Genomic DNA, 21,202 nt, shown 5'->3' with positions numbered 1-21,202 from the left:
TGTTTAAAAAATTCAAATATTAGTTTTAAGCTGAGGTCTATATTTCAATGAAATTTTTTTTTTTCGAAAATCGTTATTAACGGTACCTGCCATAGAACCGTTTTTTTCAAATTCGAATATCTCCGAAACTTCTTATTCGATTTCAACGAAACTTTTTGTGAAGAAGCATTTATATAATTTAAATATAAACCAGAAATTAAATTTCCAAAAAAATTATTTTTGGATTTTAAAAAAAAATTTGAAAATTTTTTTTTGAAAAATCAAATTTTCGAAAACGGGACATTGAATTTTTTTGAAATTTTGTTTTTAGATGTTGATTAGTGATGTCTAGAAAATGGCATTACAATTTTATTTTAAAACTTTTTTTCCAAAAAATTATTTATAAAAAATTGTTTTTTTAAAAAACGGCTCTAACGATTTTGAAAATTTTTTTTCTAAAAATGCACGTTAATATATCAATCAAAACTGCATACTTGTTTTGGAGGGCAATTTAATTTCAGATTTTATTTTATTTTTTTTTTAAACGAATTTTATTTTTTTTTTTCCAAATTTCTATATAAAAAGTCTTAAAAATGTAAGCAACTTTAACTCCAAGAGCAAGTTCGTGCGACCCAGTCGTGCATTTTATTTTATTTCGACTCAGGGACCTATCTTTTTAAGATCGGACTCATCTTTTAAAGACCACAAATATACACTCAATGCAGGTTAAATTAAGTACCGAAAATACCTCGTTTTTTTATGACAATTGTAAATGAGTTTAAACCCAATTTGGCAAATTTTCAAAAAACAAAAGTTTTATAAACAATTAACAATCTCCAAGAAATCAAAAGGACTCAATTTTTGTCCAGACTGTTAGACTTAAATTCAGCAAAAGAGTAGGAACAGGTGAACTAAAAACATCATTTAATCAAGTGTTTTGTATGAACATCTCAAGGTTTACGGAAGATCTTACTAGACATTACCAGTGTGGCTTCAGAGCTTGAAAATCGAATATTGACCCGTTACTAGCACTACACCAAACTCTGGAGAAAACCTGAGAATACAAGAATACACACAATATTGGTATGGATTTCAAAGCCGCATATGACAGTATAAATGGAGGGGAGTGTATGAGTGTTACCGCATCCAAAATTATTTTTGAGTCCCCCAGGGCAAAAAAGAGTCCTTTTGAAAATAAATGTGGCCTTTTCAAAAAGTCAGCTTGTTTAAGTTAAGTCTTATTTGCCTTAACAAGATTGGCCACTGTTTGCAAAAGTACAAAAGTATTTTTTCCGTTAGCCTAACTGTTGCAAAAAAGCCACTTTTTGCAAAAAGTCAAAAAGTGAAAATTTTCCGACCACAAAATTAAAAATAATGATGCAGAAAGCTTATTTTTTATGACCCTGAAAGTAGCAGACAACGGACAAAAAAAAAAAAAAAATCATGTGTGCAATTCACACGTGGTAGAAGTGAAACCTTAAAAAATCATTTTTCTTGCTAAAAAAAAAAAAAAAAATAGAAAAAATCTACCTATTTTTATTCTATCACCTTCAAATCCATGTTTTTTATATGACAACCTAGATAAATTTTATATCATCTGAAAGCTTATTGTCTTAGCTGAAAATATATATATCGATCAGGTGTATGAGACATCTACATAAAGAGCTAGAATTTTTTGAACTCGATCAATTTCCATCAAAAAAAGCGAAAAAACACGTATTTTTATCTTCTCACACTATTAAATCCATTTTATTTCCTAACAACCTACACAAATGTTTACACCATCTGAAAGCTTATTGTCTTAGCTCAAAATATATATATTGATCAGGTGTATGAGACATCTACAAAAAGAGCTAGAATTTTTTAAACTCGATGAAATTTCATCCAAAAAGCAAAAAAAACATTTATTTTTATGTTCTCATGCTATTAAATCAATTTTTTTGTTTGACAACCTATAAAAAATTTTATACCATGTGAAAGCTTATTGTTTCACTTTGTATAATAATGTATAAACCTTATTTCAAAGATGTCTACAAGAGAAGTTAGAATTTTTTAAAGTCAACCATGTCGAATTTCCAGACTGAGATTACGGTACTTCCTACACTGGTAGCTGGTCATCGCCAACAGATCTCCACAGGTGTTTTTAGGTATTTTTCAATTTTTTCAATTTAAGATTGTGTAACTTGTAGAGCTTGTACCGTTATGTGTGATATATCAAATAAAAGGTTATGTTATCAGCATGCGTATTAAAGTTAAATCAAATTTGTATGTGCACTAGATCAAAAGATATAACGTGTGTTGGAAAAGAACATTTTTTTACCGTTATCTCCAAATTTTGAATATGAAATTAATTGAAATTTTGTACAATTATAATTTATTTAATTACCTATCTACAGTACAAATTTCATTAATCTATCTATTAAAACAAAAAAGTTATAACAAGTTGAAGTCGTGTCGCGTTTTCGTTTCATCTTGTTTCAAATCACTACGATACTAAAGAAGTTTTCACTTCAAATTCTTTGGCAGCGGATATCTAAGAAACAAGAATAAAAAATGGATTTCTGTAAATGGCGATTTGTTGTAATTTTGATTTTGAATATGTGCCATTTTTTTTTTTTTATTTCGGTAATGTGTAAAATTTTACAGTAAAAATAAAATTTTAGCAAGCTCTCCTGGGCTAACGAATTGACATTATTTAATGAAATTGAAACAGTATACTTACTTTTCAAAACTCTAATGTGCTATTTTTTAGTTTTTCGATTTTTTGCTTAGATCATTTGGCAGCTCATAACTTCCTCAAAAATGACTATTTTTGAGTAAATAAAAAATATACATAAAGTATTTTGAATAATCTACATGTGCTTTTTTTTAGATTTTCAAATTTTGAATTTTTTAATTTTAATTTAAAAAAAAAACTAATTTTTAAAAGTTTGGCCGCGGATATAAAAGACAATATTACTTAAAAAATTTTTTTTAAATTTGCATGTATTTGTTTTTTCAAAACCTACATGTGCTATTTTTTAGATTTTCAAATTTTGAATTTTTTAATTTTAAATTAAAAAAAAAACTTAATTTAAAAAATATTATAATATATATATAAAAATATACTAATCCAGTCAAATAAGGGTTTAACCTCGGAATGAATGCTAATAGAAACTTATTTTTTTCAATACCTTTGGTTTGGCATTAAATAACATACCTCAAAAGTCTAGAAAAATCTAATGTCCTCAAGTCGCGATTTTGAAGGTCATTAAGGTAATATTGGCTTTTATATCCGCGGCCAAACTTTTAAAAATTATTTTTTTTTTATTTAAAATTAAAAAATTCAAAATTTGAAAATCTAAAAATAGCACATGTAGGTTTTGAAAAAACAAATACATGCAAATTTAAAAAAAAAAAAATTAAGTAATATTGGCTTTTATATCCGCGGCCAAACTTTTAAGAATTAGTTGTTTTTTAATTTAAAATTAAAAAATTCAAAATTTGAAAATCTTAAAAATAGCACATGTAGGTTTTGAAAAAACAAATACATGCAAATTTTTAAAAAAAAATTTTAAGTAATATTGGCTTTTATATCCGCGGCTAAACTTTTAAAAATTAGTTTTTTTAAAATTTAAAATTCAAAAATTCTAAATTTGAAAATCTAAAAAATAGCACATGTAGATTATTCAAAATACTTTATGTATATTTTTTTATTTACTCAAAAATAGTCATTTTTGAGGAAGTTAGATATGAGCTGCCAAATGATCTAAGCAAAAAATCGAAAAACTAAAAAATAGCACATTTAGTTTTGAAAAGTAAGTATACTGTTTCAATTTCATTAAATAATGTCCATTCGTTAGCCCAGGAGAGCTTGCCAAAGTTTTATTTTTACTGTAAAATTTTACACATTACCGAAATAAAAAAAAAAATTGCACATATTCAAAATCAAAATTACAACAAATCGCCATTTACAGTAATCCATTTTTTATTCTTGTTTCTTAGATATCCGCTGCCAAAGATTTTTTTTGTCTGTTGTCTGCTACTTTCAGGGTCATTATTTTTTTGGTTTAAAAAAACAATTTTAGTAATTTTTTCCAAAAACAAATAGCGCTAGAAAGAAATAAAAAAAAATAATGAAAAAAAATTATATGATAAAAAATGTTTACTTTTGTAAATTTCCCACTTTTTCGCTTTTTAGGTCATTGTAGTTAAGGCTTTTATTTAATTTCATAAAACAAGAACTTAACAAAAACATTAGTAGTTCACACGATATTATGTCCGACTAAGGCCCAATTTATTCACTCTCCATTATTTTTAAAGGCTCCATTAAAAATTATAAAACTGTCAAATCGCATACAAATTTTAAAATTTCCCTTTTTTAATGGCGACTTTAAATTTAATGGAGTGTGAATAAATTGGACCTAAATACAGTAGTCCCTCGATAATGTGAATTACCGATAATGAGAATTTCTCTAAAATGTGAATCGCCAAAAATTATCATTGTCATCTCTATAATGTGAACTTCAAAAATTTGTATACTCTGTAATGTGAATTTCTTTTGTAAAAGCTTGCGTGTTTTTCTAGTTCGGGCACGCAATTGTCTTTACAGGCCTGGTTAATGGATAACAGTTGTTTGTCTAGACATATCTTAAGAAATATTGAATGCAGCTGCTTTTATGAAGAATTGATTCTACCGATTTTAATGATTTTTTGTTGATGTTTTGAAATGCATACCTACTTGTATTTTACTTATATTTATTTTTTCTGATATTTTTTTCAATAAATGCTTCAAAACATTATTTTGGGTTATATCTTATATTTATATTGGTTATAAAGATTGTTTTCATCAGTTTAATGAGAATTGGAAAGCGTTCCAGTAATGTGAATCCCCCTAAAATCCGGAAAACGCCTTGTTTTAATTAGTTCACATTATCAAGGTATTATTGTATGTACTTGTTTATTTGAACCAAATAATATTTCAAGACATTTTTTAGTGAGTATAATAATTATACGAAATCAAATTCAATTACATATGTATGTATGCATTTCATTTTCGTTTATTGTTATTTTAATAAACTCAGCATTCTTTGAGTTAAAATGATTGTGGAAAAAATGTATCCCTTTTCAAAAATATGTATCCCCGAATCCCATTGGGAAAAAAGAATCCCCGGAGACACTATTGTGTCCTTGCGCTATCGTACTATGTAGGGGGAAGTGGTCACCCTTCGTACAGTTTTTACTTATTTTTTTTTAGTTTTTTATTTACTCACTCCAGCTTCGAGAAAATGGACTTTATTTGTAATATGTATATTATTACACTTTACAAAAAAATTTGACACTTCTAAGCCAAAGGCTTAAATAGTTATAGCCATTTTACTGGGATTAGATTTTTGTACGAATCCTCCCCACCCGTGGGGTACCTTCGTACAGCACATGGGGTACATTCGTACAGGATATATAAAACGTTAATTTGACTATCTTTTGATTTGTCAAATGCCAAATATGAGTTTTAAAACATTTAATTACTTATTAATTTATTAATTAATTGAACTTGACTCAGAAAAAAACAAAAACAAATAAAAAACTTAATTTTTCGCGATTCGACGATTCTGAAACAAATTATTATTTACATATATAAAAATACCAACCTTAATTTACTATAGAATGCGAAAAACTTATTATAGAGGTTTAAATTTCATTTCAATAAAACTGTAACTCCGTGTTTTGATTGTTATCTGCTCAAGAAAATTTACTGGCAGGCATACGTATGCGTACGAATGTGCCCCATGTTTGACTGTACGAATGCTCCCCAAGCTGTACATAATGCAGAAAAATCGATTTTTGAAAAAATGTACTGAGATTTTGCAATATTTATAATTAAAACACAAATTTAACACTTTAATCAACAATTCTTCATTACTGTTTAGCCAAAAACATACTTAACTTAAACACAACATGACATCAAATGTACATAAAAAAATTACTCAGAGCACTAAAAAACACTAAAAGTCTTGTGGCGACCGAATCCGTTTTACTTAGGATTCAAAATTTATCTAGCAACTCGGCGCCTACTATGTCTATGCACACTACCCAACTAACAATTTTACTTCCACAAGGTTAGGATCTTTAATTTCTTGCAGCTTATATCTCTACAGGGCTTGTATTTAGTTTGTGAATCGAAAATTCAAACTTCCGAGGCTTAACTTACTTTAACCGCTTCATAGAAACCTAGTGCAAGTGGAATTTAAAAATTTCTACAAGCATTAATGAAAACATTTCATTTAAATTTCAATATGGCCACATAAAATTCTATTGTAGAAGCACAAGAAATAAAAGCCAATAACTGACTTCTTTTAAATGGCTTTGCAAAAGAAATTGTATTAGAACTGCTTACAAAATCTTTATGAATGCTATGTATTTTTTTATCCAATTCGAAAATTATTAGACTCAAAAATTACTTAGGTAGGTTTTTTAGTATGGTAGAAGTACCTACAACTTATACAATTGCCTTAAATGCATTTATTATTATAGTTCTATATTACCAAAATTATGTCAATAGTATATGAGTCGTGATATTCATTTAAAAAAAAATTACGTTGAATTTCAAATAAACCGCAGTTAAACGGTTTTGCCTTTTTAAACAAATATTCCACAAAATAAATGTGTTATAGTTACTCCATTCTAATATTTGAATAAAAAATTGTTGAATCATTGTTTTTGATTGAAAATTATGTTTAATATCACTTTCAAATATAACAACTTACATAATTGTATGTTTTGCATCTCTGTGTGAGAAAAAAAGAAGTTCAATTTCCGGCGCATGCGCGAAAAGCTTTTAGTTTTATATGTTTGCCTTAGCGAAGTTAGGGGATATTTATTTATATTTGTAGAAGTCCTTTAAGTACAAGCAAAACATTGTAAAAAGCATTTAATTTTATAAGTTTGCCTAAGCGAAGTTAGGCTCCCTAGTTTTATTTCTAGAAGTCCTGTGAAAGTGAGTACAAGCTAAATTTTTTAAACTGTCAGGCAAACTCATGAGAATAAGAAATATTTGGATAAGTGCCGTTATGGTGACCATTTTTGGTTTTTTTATTCATTGTTATAAAGAAATAAATGAAAAAGTGAATCTTTTCATATCGGTAATTGGTTTAAAATAGTGATATTAAAAATGTTTTAATGACCGATTTGAAGTTCATATTCAAGTAAGTGGAGAAGAAAGGAAAACAAGATTTTAATCTTCTCCACTTATTTAAATATAAAATAGTGATGGACATTTTAGATTTTTTATTTAAGTTCAAAACAAAGTTAATTCTCTAATTTTTAAGAAAAAGCCAAAAGCCCAAAAAAATTAAAGATTTTTTTTCTGCTTCGGAAAAAATGGGGCTTGACGGCATCCGGGTGAAACCTCTAAAGTCTAAAAAAACCGAATTTTTCAGATATTCCAGAAAAAATTGTTCTTGAGTAACAAGTTATTCTCTTTCATTTTCTCAATAATGACATGGTTTGACAATCAGTATATAATATTATTTAGTCTTTATTAAATAATTTTTTACAAGATAAAAAAAAAACAGAAAATAACCAAAAATAATAACTTTGAAAAAAAAAAAAACACAAATGGTCACCATATTCTTTAAGATAGTGCAACTCATCAGGAAGTTAAATCGAAGCCCTTAGGAAGCTCTGGTTTCAACTAGTCCAAATTTGAAACTCTTTTATTATATACCTGAGTAGCTCGATGGGTAAGGTACCGGACTATCAATCAGGATGTACGTGGTTCAAATCCAGCAAAATGCGTCAAGTAAGTAAGAAGTTTTTTTTAATATAATTGTGTTTGCAAATTTAATTTCAGAAGCAAAACTTGTCTAAATCGAAAACAAAGAAGAAAATATAATAGGTACAAAAAAAAAATAAATAAAATGAAAAAAATATTTTTTTTTCTTTATTCTATTTGGGATATACCTCGTTTAGACTTTCACAATCCTTCGACAAATCTACTCAGAGCTTCTAAATAAAAATAAAAGCCTGCAACAATAATACACATTTTCAAATTTCAAATGTTGGTTGTTTCTATAAGGCATTAAAGACATGTTATGAGTCTCTCCAATCAACTTGCATATGACTCTTCTAAGGCCTATCAAGCTTCTCGGGTGGGCCAGATGGGCTTCTCTATGGTCGTATACAAGCAATATTTCTAAAATCGAAACAGCTTCGTTAGACCCTTGTGGAAGTAAAATTGTTAGTTGGGTATTAAGCACGTGTTTGAATACCGTTTAGTTTTTGTTTTATGCTCACTGTACAAAGGGTGACCGTGTACGAAGGGTGACCACTTCCCCCTACGCTTTTGATATGTCTGTCAAATTGATACGCCTTATCAAGACAACGCTAGAGAATGATCGCTGGAAGATTGAAAGAACCGGAGTTATTAAAACATTTTTTTCGACATTTTGCGTTCACAATAAGATTATAAATTTTTTGAAAGAAAAGGTGCGGTAGATATGAAAATTATTGTATAATGATAATGACTCAAATAATGCAGAAAAAAAAATCCTTAAATTCGTTTATTTGTGAACGAAAGTGTAAAATAATGAAGTTAAAAATACCCTGAACGAAAAAAAAAACTAATATTTTATGAACAAGGGCCTATTTCCCGTCAAGTTTCATCAGCTACATCAACGACGTTAAACTTTAATATAATATGCGGTCTATATAAATATTTCTGAAATATTCCTGCCACAAACAATATTTCCCAACATTCAATTGATTGTTACTATTGGTTTTTACTTTTTTACGGTCATCGATTAAGTAATATAGCTGATGTAGTTGATGTAGCTCGACAAGAAACAGGCCCCAGATTGGAATAGAATTTTTTTTTTTTTAATTTCGAGTTTACAAAACAGCTTTATTTACAAACAAATAAAAAAAAATATTGGCTTTATACAAAAAGGTATAGCACGTCATTGTAAGTGTAGCTAACTGTTGATTTTTTTTTTGCTAGGTACCTATGCAAACGAAACACAATAGCCAACTGTTCATTATTGCATTCATCTTTTTGCCAAAGTCTATTCTATCGTTCCAAATAAAAAGAAAACCCACTCTAATTTAGTGAGCCTCACTGTCCCGTTCTCCGCTTTATAGATCATAGCGTCTACTCATTTTCAAACCTTAAACCTGAATTCAAAAATACATAAGTACCTAATTATTTACAAAGCAATGACAGTTGACGGTTCTTTAATTTCAAATGATGTTGCTATTTAATTTCATGCACCTATTCAAACAATCTATTGATAATCTCAACAAGAAACTTAATTAACCAAAACAATAAAACTTCATTAAATTATTATATCAGCTACGTCTAAAATGTAGGTACACATGAAATTGTTTATCTTTAATATTGACTTGTTCCATTAAGAAATTAAAAATAAATCACACAAATTAATAATAATATGCTTTAGACTCTACTCTTTTACTCTCACGATAATTGTTTCAATCACTTCTTTTGTGCTTTAAAATTCACCGCACTCTTCCATTTAATATTGTAATCTCATAATTAGCTTTTTTTGGCGGAAGTTTTAGGAAATGGGTGGCCCATGTTTTGATATGATACAAAAAATAAAACTTATCTATTCATCAATGAAAATAAAATTCTAATTCACTAATTCATTAAACAGAAATCATTGTCATGACATTTCTTCTTCTTCATAGTCATAACGCCATTAATAAATCAACTATGATTCGAAAATAAGCCAACTTTCAATGACCGAGACTGTTCCCGTCTAAATTCAAAATCAAAAATAGCCAAAAATAATATGTACTTCAGTGTTTGGCATTTATAATACATATGTCAAATAAGCTCATAAACATTTCAAAATACCTACCAATTTAAATAGCTATGCTTCAAATTTTGTTGATAACGCTCATATAATTTAATCTCAAACAAAACTATGCAAATAAAACATTTTTATTTACAATAACAACAACAAAAACTCTTGATACTGTATAACAAATGAAAAATACATTTTCAACAATAATACAAATAACAGTACATTTAAAATAAAAATAGGAATTATGTATGTTAGCAAATTAAATAATTGGCCTTTTTCTCGTTATTCAGTTGCTCTAACCGTTGGTATCACTTTGATATCTTCACTGTCAGCATGAATGTCAAACTTCATTTTATACATATCTTTCAATAACTCATCCTGCTCTGTTGGCTGAACTTCTTTGATGACCTTGACTGTATCTGGATATTTATTGGGTTCACTTGACAACTCTTTGGCGAATGAGGTGATTGGTTTCGGTTCAAAGTTGACATCGCTTTGAGAAGCAGCATTATTTTCTTGTGAGTTAGTTTCACCGTTGAATTCACCGTTGACATCGCCATTTGAGTGACCGTTAGTAACAACATTTTCATTTCCGTTGTGAACGCCATTTTCGGCGTTATTTTCAACTCCATTTTCTACACCATTTTGAACAGGTTTTGAAACTTCTACTGCACTTTCTGGAACCTCCTTAGCAACATTTTGGACCAATTCTTCTATCATCGCTTTGGCAGCTTCAACAACTTCTGTCGGTTTTTCTTCTTCAGCTGATCCATTCAATTGACTAGCTTCAACCTTTTCATGGTCATTTTCAGTTGGTTTTTCGTAATCAGCTTCGTTCTCTGTAACAGTTTCATTGTGTTTCAAATCTTCTTCAGTTTTCACTTCAGCTTCCTCTTTGACTTCAATTGGTTCGGTAAGTGTTTCAATAAGCTTCTTAGGCTCTTCTACAGGTGCAACACTTTTACTAACAACTTCCACAACTGAAGCCTTTTCAGTTTTATGATCGGCAACTACGGGAAGTTCCATTTGCTTTGTGGGTGATGTTGGTGATATCATGACATGTGTAAAGTAACCGCTCTTGCGACTTTCAAAGTCCAAATTATTCTGATTAGCCAATCGTTCGGCAATCTTTCGCTGTGCTTTGACGAATTCCGGTTCGTCATCTTGTGGCACGGGCTTGCCGTTTTCTTCTGGCAGTTTTGTTCGCCTCAAAACAACTTTGCTAACCTCATTTTCAGCACTAAGAGGGATTTTCATCAGTGTTGGCCTGACATATCCATTAGATGTGCTGTTAGGTGTACTCTTCAAAACTACCGAAGCTGCTTCTGGATTAGAAGGTGAGAAGGGGCATTGTGAATCAGTCTTTGTCTTTAACCGATTAATGGTAAAATTTGGCTTGCCATGGTTAAGCATAAGTTTTGTTGAAGGTGATGGTGACTTCTCGGCAGTATTAACACCAGCACGTAGTGACAATTTAGGCTTGATGTCAGACATTGTGTTTCTGCAATTAAAAAAAAGAGAAAAATTGGAATAAGTCTTTTCTCAAATCTGGGGTGTAAAAAGTTATAAATTCAAAAAAAAAAAAAAAAAATTTAACAAATTCAGTTGTTACTTAAAATTATTACCTATTGATTTAAGTTTTTGCAAGCCAAGTGAAAATACATTAATAATTAAACTAATTTGAAATTTAATATTGAAATAACACGAAGTGCGTAAAAACGCGGTTAATTAGTCTTACTTCACTATCGCAGAGCGGTACAATGAGCATGTGAATCAAACAGTTCGTTAGTCTTTTATTTTAAGCTTTTTTTTATCAGTTGAAGAAAGTTTTCCAACAGATAAAAAAAACCACAAATCATCAAATCGATTGATAGCAGAATTCTTTTCTTTGTAGGTTGCTAAAGTTTATTGATTGATAGTCAGACATTAAAATTGATGATTAATCAAATATGCAACTTTCTGATATAATCCTTCGCTATACGAGTTCAACATCAGTCATTTGACCAATCTACGTTTCAAAAACAATTGTACTTCAGGCTTGACCTCCAATTAAGAACTATTCACATTGGCATGGCGATCCCCGCGCATGAACTTGGCCTTATAAACCTCTAGGTAAAAAGATATAAAGTATCAAAAAAAAAAAGATCATCTGTTTACCGTTATCTCCAAATGCTTGCAATTTTGTACAAATTTAGTTCTGCTATCTATCTACCGTAAAGATTTCATTGATATACAATGTATCAAAATTAAGAAGTTATTAATAAAAAAAATATTGAAAACAGTAAAGAAAATTTGGGTAAAAAAAATTGTTTTCTCGTTTTTCAGTCAAATATCTTTTAGAAATTCAATTTTTCTTTTACGCTTGCTCATCAATTCCTATAAGCTCTGGATTGGATATTTAAAAATAAAAAACGCCCAAAAGAGCGCTAAAAAAGGAGGTTGTTTTTCAAGAATTCATATGTATTTCAAAATCTGTTGCTTTAAAAAAACCCGTATAAGATGTCTAATTTTTTCTTTTTATACCTTTCTAGTGGCATCTTTCAAATTGTCGAATTCCCTGTCTATAAGGTCTTTTTCATTTTTTGTTTAAGAAAACCGTTCATAACTTAGTTTTGAAATAATTTTCACTCGTACGTGGGATTGAGGTCACATAGGAGTTAAACTTATTTATAAAAAAGGTCACGAAGATAGAAATAATTTATTTTTTAAGTTTTATAGAATTTTTTCACTGCCTTGTATCAAATTTACCTATCGATTAAAAAAAAACTCTTCCACTCTCTCCCCGACTTGCCGTTAAGAAAATATTTTTTTTAATGTTGCTCATACATCACAGTGTTGCGATTTCAATGAAACTTTTTGTGAGGAAGCAATTATACAATTTAAATATAAACCAAAAAACAAATTTCCAAAAAAATAATTTGTGGATTTTTAAAAAAATTATTTATAAAAAATTAGTTTTTTTTTTAAACGGCTCCAACGATTTTAAAATTTTTTTTCTAAAAATGCATCTTAACATATCAATCAAAACTGCATATTTGTTTTGGGGGGCAATTTGATTTCAGATTTTATTTTATTTTTTTAGAAAAAGAATTTTTTTTTCAAAATTTCTATATAAAAAGTCTTAGAAATTTAAGCAACTTTAACTCTAAGAGCAAGTTCGTGCGACCCAGTCGTGCATTTTATTTTTTATTGTTTTGTGTTTTTTTTTATACATAATATGCATGCCATTCATTTAAAAATGACTTTGAATTTTCATCATCTTACCTGACATGAATTTATAATAAAATATACTTAAAACAATCCAAAATGGCAAAGATGCATTCCATTCCAACTATGTATTAAGTAAAACAATCTACAAAATTTTATTTAAATTATTCCAAACAAAACAAAATGAATTGCGAATGTGTCGCATTTCATTTTAAAAACAAAGCCATCTTGAACCGGTATTTAAACCCAAATTAAATGATTTATCTAGAATGTTTAAAATATAAATTTGCAATTCAAATTGCCTTTTTTAAGTAAGGAAGTAGAAAAAACGAAAGATCTTCATGCGGAATTATAGTCATGTTGGACTAGAAATAGAGATCTAGGTGAATGGGACACAAAAAACCATTGATTCACTGATACTACAAATTTTGATGAAACATAATACTATGGCAGTAGAGAGCACGAAAAAGTGGCACTGCTTTTATGGTGGCACTGTTAAGCAAAGTGCTTCAAGGCAGCAAAGTGGAGCTCTATACTTTTTCAGTGTAATTGAAAGTCGATTTTTTTAGGTAATATACTCGTAAAAATGAAAATACAACAAAATTTACAAAATCAAATCTAACAATGGGCGCCAGTAAATAAATGGTATTTACAGCTCTGATTATATCCTTGTTCCTTCTGAGTAAGTCAGAATAAATGAAACATTTATTCACCTTCTAAATGCACCCATCTGATAGGATATGTTGTCTTTTAATGCCATTTAACTGAGAAAAAGTCTTGTCATTAGCTAATTCAAGGTTTTTTAATTTAAAATAATAACAAGATTTATAGTTCAAAAAATAAATATCCCAATGCTGAGTTTGTCGAAGACAAATTCAACTATTTTATTTAAATAATGTCATCCACAATTATTGCTCATATTGTTAATTGGATTATGATGTAATTTACATTTATTTTTTATATTTTGTGTTAATATTTTTTTTGCGGATTCATATTTTTAATCTAATTATTAAACAATAAGTGCGTAAGGCCGTGTGTGAATTGCGTTAAATAGTTAACACCGTGTAAAATTTTTGACACTATTGAGGTGAATAAAAAATTTTCAGTTGTTAAAAATTTATTGGGCTCTGGGACCTGGTTAAATTTGAGTACAATTTTTTTTGCAGATGGTTTTGTTTTTTTTTTTTATTAAAAAGGAGTTTCATGGCAGAAAAAAGGCAGAAAAAATTTTAAACAATAAAGTAATTTTTTTTTTTATTTTTTTTGTTCACCTCAATAGTGTCAAAAATTAAACACGGCCTTAAGGCCGTGTGTGAATTGCGTTAAATAGTAAACAACGTGTAAAATTTTTGACACTATTGAGGTGAACAAAAAAATTTCAGTTGTATGGCTTATTGTTTAATATTTTTAATATTTGTCTTTGCCTCTTTTCTGCCATGAAACTCTTTATTAATAAAAAAAAAAAATAAACGTAATCACCTACAAAAAAAATTTAACTCAAATTTAACCAGGTCCCAGAGCCCAATAAATTTTTAACAGCTGAAAATTTTTTATTCACCTCAATAGTGTCAAAAATTTTACACGGTGTTAACTATTTAACGCAATTCACACACGGCCTTACGCACTTATTGTTTAATAATTAGATTAAAAATATGAATCCGCAAAAAAAATATTAACACAAAATATAAAAAATAAATGTAAATTACATCATAATCCAATTAACAATATGAGCAATAATTGTGGATGACATTATTTAAATAAAAAAGTTGGATTTGTCTTCGACAAACTCAGCATTGGGATATTTATTTTTTGAAATAGTGTCAAAAACTTTACACGGTGTTAACTATTTAACGCAATTCACACACGGCCTAAGAACAATATTTGTATGAGCAATTTTAATACAATTGCACCTTTAACAAAATCATATACGTGCATGTCATTCATAAAAACGAAAACAAAGACCTTGAAAGGCTAGAACAAGACCTTTAGGCAATGGAGAACCGAAGATTGGGAACGTAAAATGCGTGCTCTTAGTTGGGGGAGGTAAACTTTGCAATTTCTTAAAAAAAATTAAATGCACAGCTCGGTCGTATGAACTTATTTCTGAAATCCATTTAAAATAGCTATAAACAAAAGTGAAAACTTGGGCAAAATTCGCACCAGGCTGCAAATAAGTTCAGACCTTTTATTCATTATCAAAAATGGATTGCCAAAAATCCCCAACAATCAGATGTAATTGAAAAAAGTTATTCAAACTTAAATGTCGAACATATTAAATTACCATACTTAACCTGATACATTTAAACTTTTACAATTTTATGTACCTACTTAAAAATGATGTTATTAGTTTCTGAGACACCCTTTGTACTGTAGGATTCAAATAATTTCTGCTCTTTTTAATATGTTATAATAACATTTTGAATTTCAATTGACCAATTCTAAAAGTGAATTTATAATATTATGCACATTTCTAAAACTCATCAATGACTAGTGCTAATTCTAAAAGTATCATTTGAACATAAAATAATAAAGATTTTAATTATTCCTAAACATGCTTGAACAGAATAGAGTAGTGTACGCGCGATTGCATACGAATTAAGGATATTTGTATACACATATTCTGATTTGATTTACTCATCAAACGTTCTGGAACGATAAATACAAATAAAATGAAATTAATAATGTGGAAATTATTTTAATGCTAAATTCTAAAATGACTTTTACTGTGTTGCCGCTGTCATATGCATTTATTTCTCCAAAACTATATGAAGCATGATGATAGTGTTTTTGCTAATTAAATTATCTATTTGTTTTAACTTCTTGCAAATAAAGTCCTCTGGCTTTTAAGTTCAACGAATACAAAATACACAGAATTACATATATGAATTTTTGTATAAGCTTAAAAAAAAAACAATCAATTTTAATTAATTTTTCTTCAAAGTACAGCTAGCAAAGTACTTTCAAGCAAATTTTCTAATTTATTGTTTTAAGGGCCAATTTTTCAATAGTCAGTTATACAGTCAGTTAGTACTTATTTCTAAGGATAGAGAAAAAATCAATTTTTCAACAAGCAGATATAGCTTATTCCTAAGAATAAAACTATCTGCTTCTTTCAGAGACGAATAAAAATTATTCTAAGGAATAATCCAAACAAAAATATTGTGTCAGTTGTCAAAGCTGTTTTGAAAAATTTTTGAAAAAGTGCAGTGGAACACAAGAAAACAAAAACAATCATGAATAAAAATGACGTTTAATTTTAAATATTTTTGAATTTGACAATTTTTTTTGTTATTCTGTAGAATAAATTATTCTTGATTGAAAAATTTAATGTTTTTATCTGATTGTTTATGAGCCTAATAACTTTGTTCGTCGAACAGTTAACTGACTGTTTATTAGAAGATTGAAAAATTGGCTCTAAAAAAGAAATCCACTGGGCCCCGCTTTCCCCTAAAAACGATTTGGGGTAACGCAAAGTTAAGCATACCTACATATTTTGGGGTGAAATCACACTAATCATTGTGTTGAATATCTTCCTCAAGGCCTGAAGAAAATTCAAAAAGAGTGTAAAAATAAAACACCGTAATGTTGGCGTTGCTGAAAAAAATTAGTTTTCACAGTTTTCTCGAAATCTAAAAGAGAATTTAGCTTTTAGTTGTCTGTGTTCGGCTAAAAATAGGTATTATATAATAAAATCAAAAATATAAACGCAAATATTTTGAAAAAATTACCTTTATTAGTTTTTTTTTCAAAATTTAGGTTTGAAAATTTTTTTTAAAAGCTGTTCATTAAATTAAATTAAGAAGATTTATTTAAAAATCAGATAGCTTTATAAATTATATGCTTTAAAAAAGCTGTCGTTTAGTTTTGGAAGTGTTGTCGTTGTTCTTTTTATTAATTTTTGTTTTTTTTTTTTTGCAGGTGATTTGTCTAAGAAATTGTATAATTGGAATAAATATGGATCTTCAAGCCTGCTGTTTTTATCTTTTTAAACAATTTTCTTTTAACAAGTGTCATCTTGAAATCAGGGTTCTTTTTAATTTTATATTTTTTTTTTTTAATTTTGAGTGTGAAATAAAACTTGAAAAAACTATTTATTGAAATAACAGTTTTAAATAAAAAAAACTAAAGTTAAAATTTATTTATCTGACTGTTGAATTGCAAAAAGAAACTTTGTAAATGAAACTTTGCTTTTTGAATTTGTTTCTACATAAATACAAATTTTTTTAATTATTTCTCATAGCATAACTAAACTTTAAAATTTAATTTAAAAACAAAGCGAAATAACATATAATACGAACAAATTGCAATTCAATACTAAAAATGCCGAAATGGAATAAGATAAAGAATTATTTGACAAAGTTCTAATACTTTCTGAGAAAAAAATTTAGAACAAATCTATGCACATTGATCAAACTTCAAAACTAAGACATATAAATAAAAAAAAAAAAAAAAAAAACAGAATTGAGTGGAAGCGATTTGACCTGTTCCATTCGATTTCCTGAGTGAAACGAATCGAAAACGACATAAAAATAATAAAATAATTTTTCCAAACAAAAATTGCCAAAATTATTCGAGAATTTTAATGAAAAAAACACTGCCTTTCATAGAACTCCATACTTGTTTTGAAGGCCTTTTACGGAATTCCTTAATATTAAAAATAAGTATATACATATATTTTTGTTTGTTTTAAATACATTTCTTTAATTTCTGGGAGTCCTACATAATGTAGATAGCCGAGTTTTCGTGCAAATTAATAAAATTAAAGCTTGTTACTATAACGATTCACAGATTAAAAAGCTCTTTATGTATATGTGTACGATTATCTTCCATAATTTCAAATTGGCCCGAAGAATTTATCGCAGCTCACTTTTGCTGGAAGACAAAAGCCGAAATTATTCCAGGTACATTTTTGTTGTTGTGTTTTGGGTTTGTATTTTTATTGAATTTTTTTTGACTGAACTTCAAAGTCTTAACGCAAACCGACTTAAATTGGAAAGACTTCAGGTTTTACAGTTGAATGGTCCTTTAGTGGAATCACAATAAAAACTGATGAAAAACATAAAAGGATTTTGTTCTAAGAATATTGTCGATAGAGTGAAGAACTGAGGAGAATTTTGGAACTTGTTTTCAAAATTTTCCAATAAGTTGATTATTTGAAATTCCAATTTAAATTCGGTTGAAACTTAATACTAAACACGATTCACTTCAATAAAATTACCTATGTTTGATTTGTTTTGCTTGTAGGTACTGGTACCTATCTGACACATGACAGAACTCATATTTCTGCCTAAAGAAATTCTTTATTCGGAAATTTTTTTTTGCTGTATCATGAACAATTTCTCTTATCTTTATCAGCCTAAATTTTCAAGTGTACGTAATAAAATCAAACTAAAAAAATACAGTGTTGAATATTTACTTTAAACCTGCGGAGTTAAGTAATCCAATCAATATGAAAGACATTTCACATCTTAATTTTTTAAAAGACATTATGTCTATAGGAATCAAACCTTATACACGAAAAGGTTTGTTTGATAACGATTTGCGTAAGTTTAACAGTTTACTGTGTCAAGTATCTACATTGTTATTTATATCGGCTTTCGACCTGAATTTGTTACAAACTTGAACCACTTTTTTCCGCACAGAAATCTCAAGTGTTTAACATTTTTTTTTTCTTTTGAAAAAAAAAAAATGGCTTAAAGTTTCAATTTATAAACCAACAGTAACATACTAATCATTTTGTGATTACGATAATATTTCATGTTCATTCAATCCACGTCAACGAACAACCGGCAGTAAAAAAAGAAAACACTTGATGTAAAAAATCAATCACATGATTTAGAAATGAATAGCTGATTTGGTATTCTTCTCAGACTTTCTACGGATAAATAACCCTTAAACTTTTATAAATAAAAGCTTCTTGATGCTTCTCTACTTATCATATACAATTTTGCAATAATTAAAGTCAAAACCGCATAACTTAACCACAATGCGATAGAAGATACTTCGTACTTTGTTAACGGATACATTGCACTATAAATCTGCGGTCACGCGGTCACTTATTGCTGCACACGGTCGTCGCCGTCGATTCGTGACACTTATTTCCACATACTCTATTCAATACCAGACATCATTATGTAGGTATATAACAATTAATTAGGAAAACCTACTATTAAGGGTTAATTTTTATTACCAAGATTACTTACATTTAAGTGTTTTGTTTTATTTTTTTGTTAAGAGTTGTTCTGGATAAAATGTGAATTGCGCGCTACCCTCGTTCGTCGTGGTGACTTGGTGATTACTGCGAACGCACGTTCACGCCGACTACTATCGACTTGTTATAAAATTGCGAAAATCCCAAAAAAAAGAAAAAAAAAAATTACCGAATCGATTTGTTTATCTTTTCTTACCCCCCAAAGGCAGGGAGTGGTAGTGGGGGTGAATTGAGGGTGGTAGACTTTGTGATAAGGAAATAAATAAAAATATATCTTATCGATAAAGTGTGGAAAACAATACACAAATTATACCCGACCGATTGAAAACATACAAAAATGAACTATATCTAGTATATATTTGTTTAACACTTCACGATGTTTTAAAGACTATTGTACGTAGATAAATATGAGAGCTTTTTGTCTTTCCGAAGATTTTTGAGCACTCTTGCTATAAGAACCACATGCTAAGGCGGTCAGACCAAGAATGAGACACTGATGTCAGTTGAATTTGTTAGAAATCGACACCCACATTATACGAAACGAAGTGTATAGTGTACAAGTATAAGCGACTGGAATGGCTTAAAAGCTTGTTTTTATGAGTCTTCTCTTTAAGATGACGTCAAGTAAAGGAGGGAAGGGCATTTGCCTATGGCAAGTATAGAACTCACAGATGATTCATAAAAATCCCTCTGTTTTTCTATTAAGTGATCATATTGTTTTGCTGAGATTAGTCACACTGGCATTAAGCCACGACGCAATCTAAGGCAAGATGAATTTTAATTAATTAAATTCACACTAGAGGTCGTGTATTATAGAACTTTAAACGTACATAATGTACAAACGTGTGTATGTTTAGTATTTATTTTTGATTTTGTTTTTACAGGCATACCTTTGAATTCGAATTGATGATTTTTATTTCACCTGTTCTGTTATCGCTCACAACTACTAATATAGAGGAAGTTAAAGTAGGTTTAAGAATATTGTTCAATAGCTGGTATAAGTGTACGTGTTATCGACATATGGGAATTGAAATATGATCACGTATACTTTAGTGGCCTAATCAGAATGATAGATGTCATTGGTAGGAAGTTAATAATTTGTTTGTGAGACGGTACAGGTTTTCCTTTTATTTTCTAAGACTTGTTTTGTTTACTTCACATGGGACATGAACATTTTATAAGCTTAAGTGTTGGTAATGTAACGTAATTGGTCATGCGGTTAAGTTTTCACTTAGAAAATTCGAAAATTTTACTTGTTATTTTATAGGTTTTGGCTTTGAACTTGAAATAAAAAAACTATTGAAGTGTTCGTTTGAAAGAGAAAATTATGATTAGAAATATGGGAAGTTTATGGCTTAAATTTTTTGTATAAATAAACATGTTAAATAGAGCTAAGGTATAAATTTAGCATCTTACTGAAAGTCTGGTATTTAATTTGAGTAACTTAATCTTAAAAAAATGGGGTCATCTTGAAATCTGGCCGAACAGTTCTGATTGGAAGATATTTTTTTTTAATTTTAAGAGACTTTAAAATAAAGAAACATCTATTGAAATCGAAAGAGAGAGAGCCAACAATAACATTGTCAAGACATAAGTACATTATTATCTATCTTAAAAAACATTTTATTATTCAGAAAAATATTCGGAACTTATAACATAAAGCGAATAAATATTTAAATAAAATTAATGTATGTATATAAAAAAATGAGTTATTATAATGTCACGGGTGGGACAACTTTTTGTCACGGATGGGACACATGCACATGCCAATTTAATAGGAAGAGAAGAAGAGTTAAAACCTATGAGTTGAATCATTACAATACCAAAATTTTAAATCACTTTTCTTTGTGTTCGAATATTTGTCAGTGTACCTAAGGATTCCGATCTCAGACATCATATCACCATATTAATAATATTTAAAAACTCTATACTATGACGATCAACTTACTGTTTAAATAAATTAATGGCCCATAGTTTTTTTATAATATGTTTGCGGTTTAAC

The 21,202-nt window shown here is 28.7% G+C and overlaps 1 protein-coding gene across 3 annotated transcripts; it reads right to left on the bottom strand.

The window, feature by feature from the left end:
• Nucleotides 1-9,901: 9,901 nt before the first annotated feature.
• LOC129920141 (uncharacterized) lies at nucleotides 9,902-19,702 on the bottom strand. Of its 3 annotated transcripts, none has more exons than XM_056001356.1 (2): nucleotides 19,193-19,702; nucleotides 9,902-11,283 (listed from the first exon to the last, which is right to left on the bottom strand). In XM_056001356.1, exon 2 carries the CDS (start codon nucleotides 11,274-11,276, stop codon nucleotides 10,065-10,067), a length of 1,212 nt encoding a protein of 403 aa, XP_055857331.1. In that variant the 5' UTR covers nucleotides 11,277-11,283; nucleotides 19,193-19,702; the 3' UTR covers nucleotides 9,902-10,064. The 3 variants fall into 3 exon arrangements, with proteins under 3 accessions (XP_055857331.1, XP_055857330.1, XP_055857332.1); XM_056001355.1 differs by lacking the exon at nucleotides 19,193-19,702 and adding an exon at nucleotides 18,999-19,104; XM_056001357.1 differs by lacking the exon at nucleotides 19,193-19,702 and adding an exon at nucleotides 11,408-11,533.
• Nucleotides 19,703-21,202: the final 1,500 nt, after the last annotated feature.

This window comes from Episyrphus balteatus, chromosome 4, assembly GCF_945859705.1.
Source record: "Episyrphus balteatus chromosome 4, idEpiBalt1.1, whole genome shotgun sequence".
Lineage (NCBI taxonomy): Eukaryota > Metazoa > Arthropoda > Insecta > Diptera > Syrphidae > Episyrphus > Episyrphus balteatus.
Note: the sequence above shows the minus strand (reverse complement) of the source record. Positions and strands in the feature narration are given on the sequence as shown.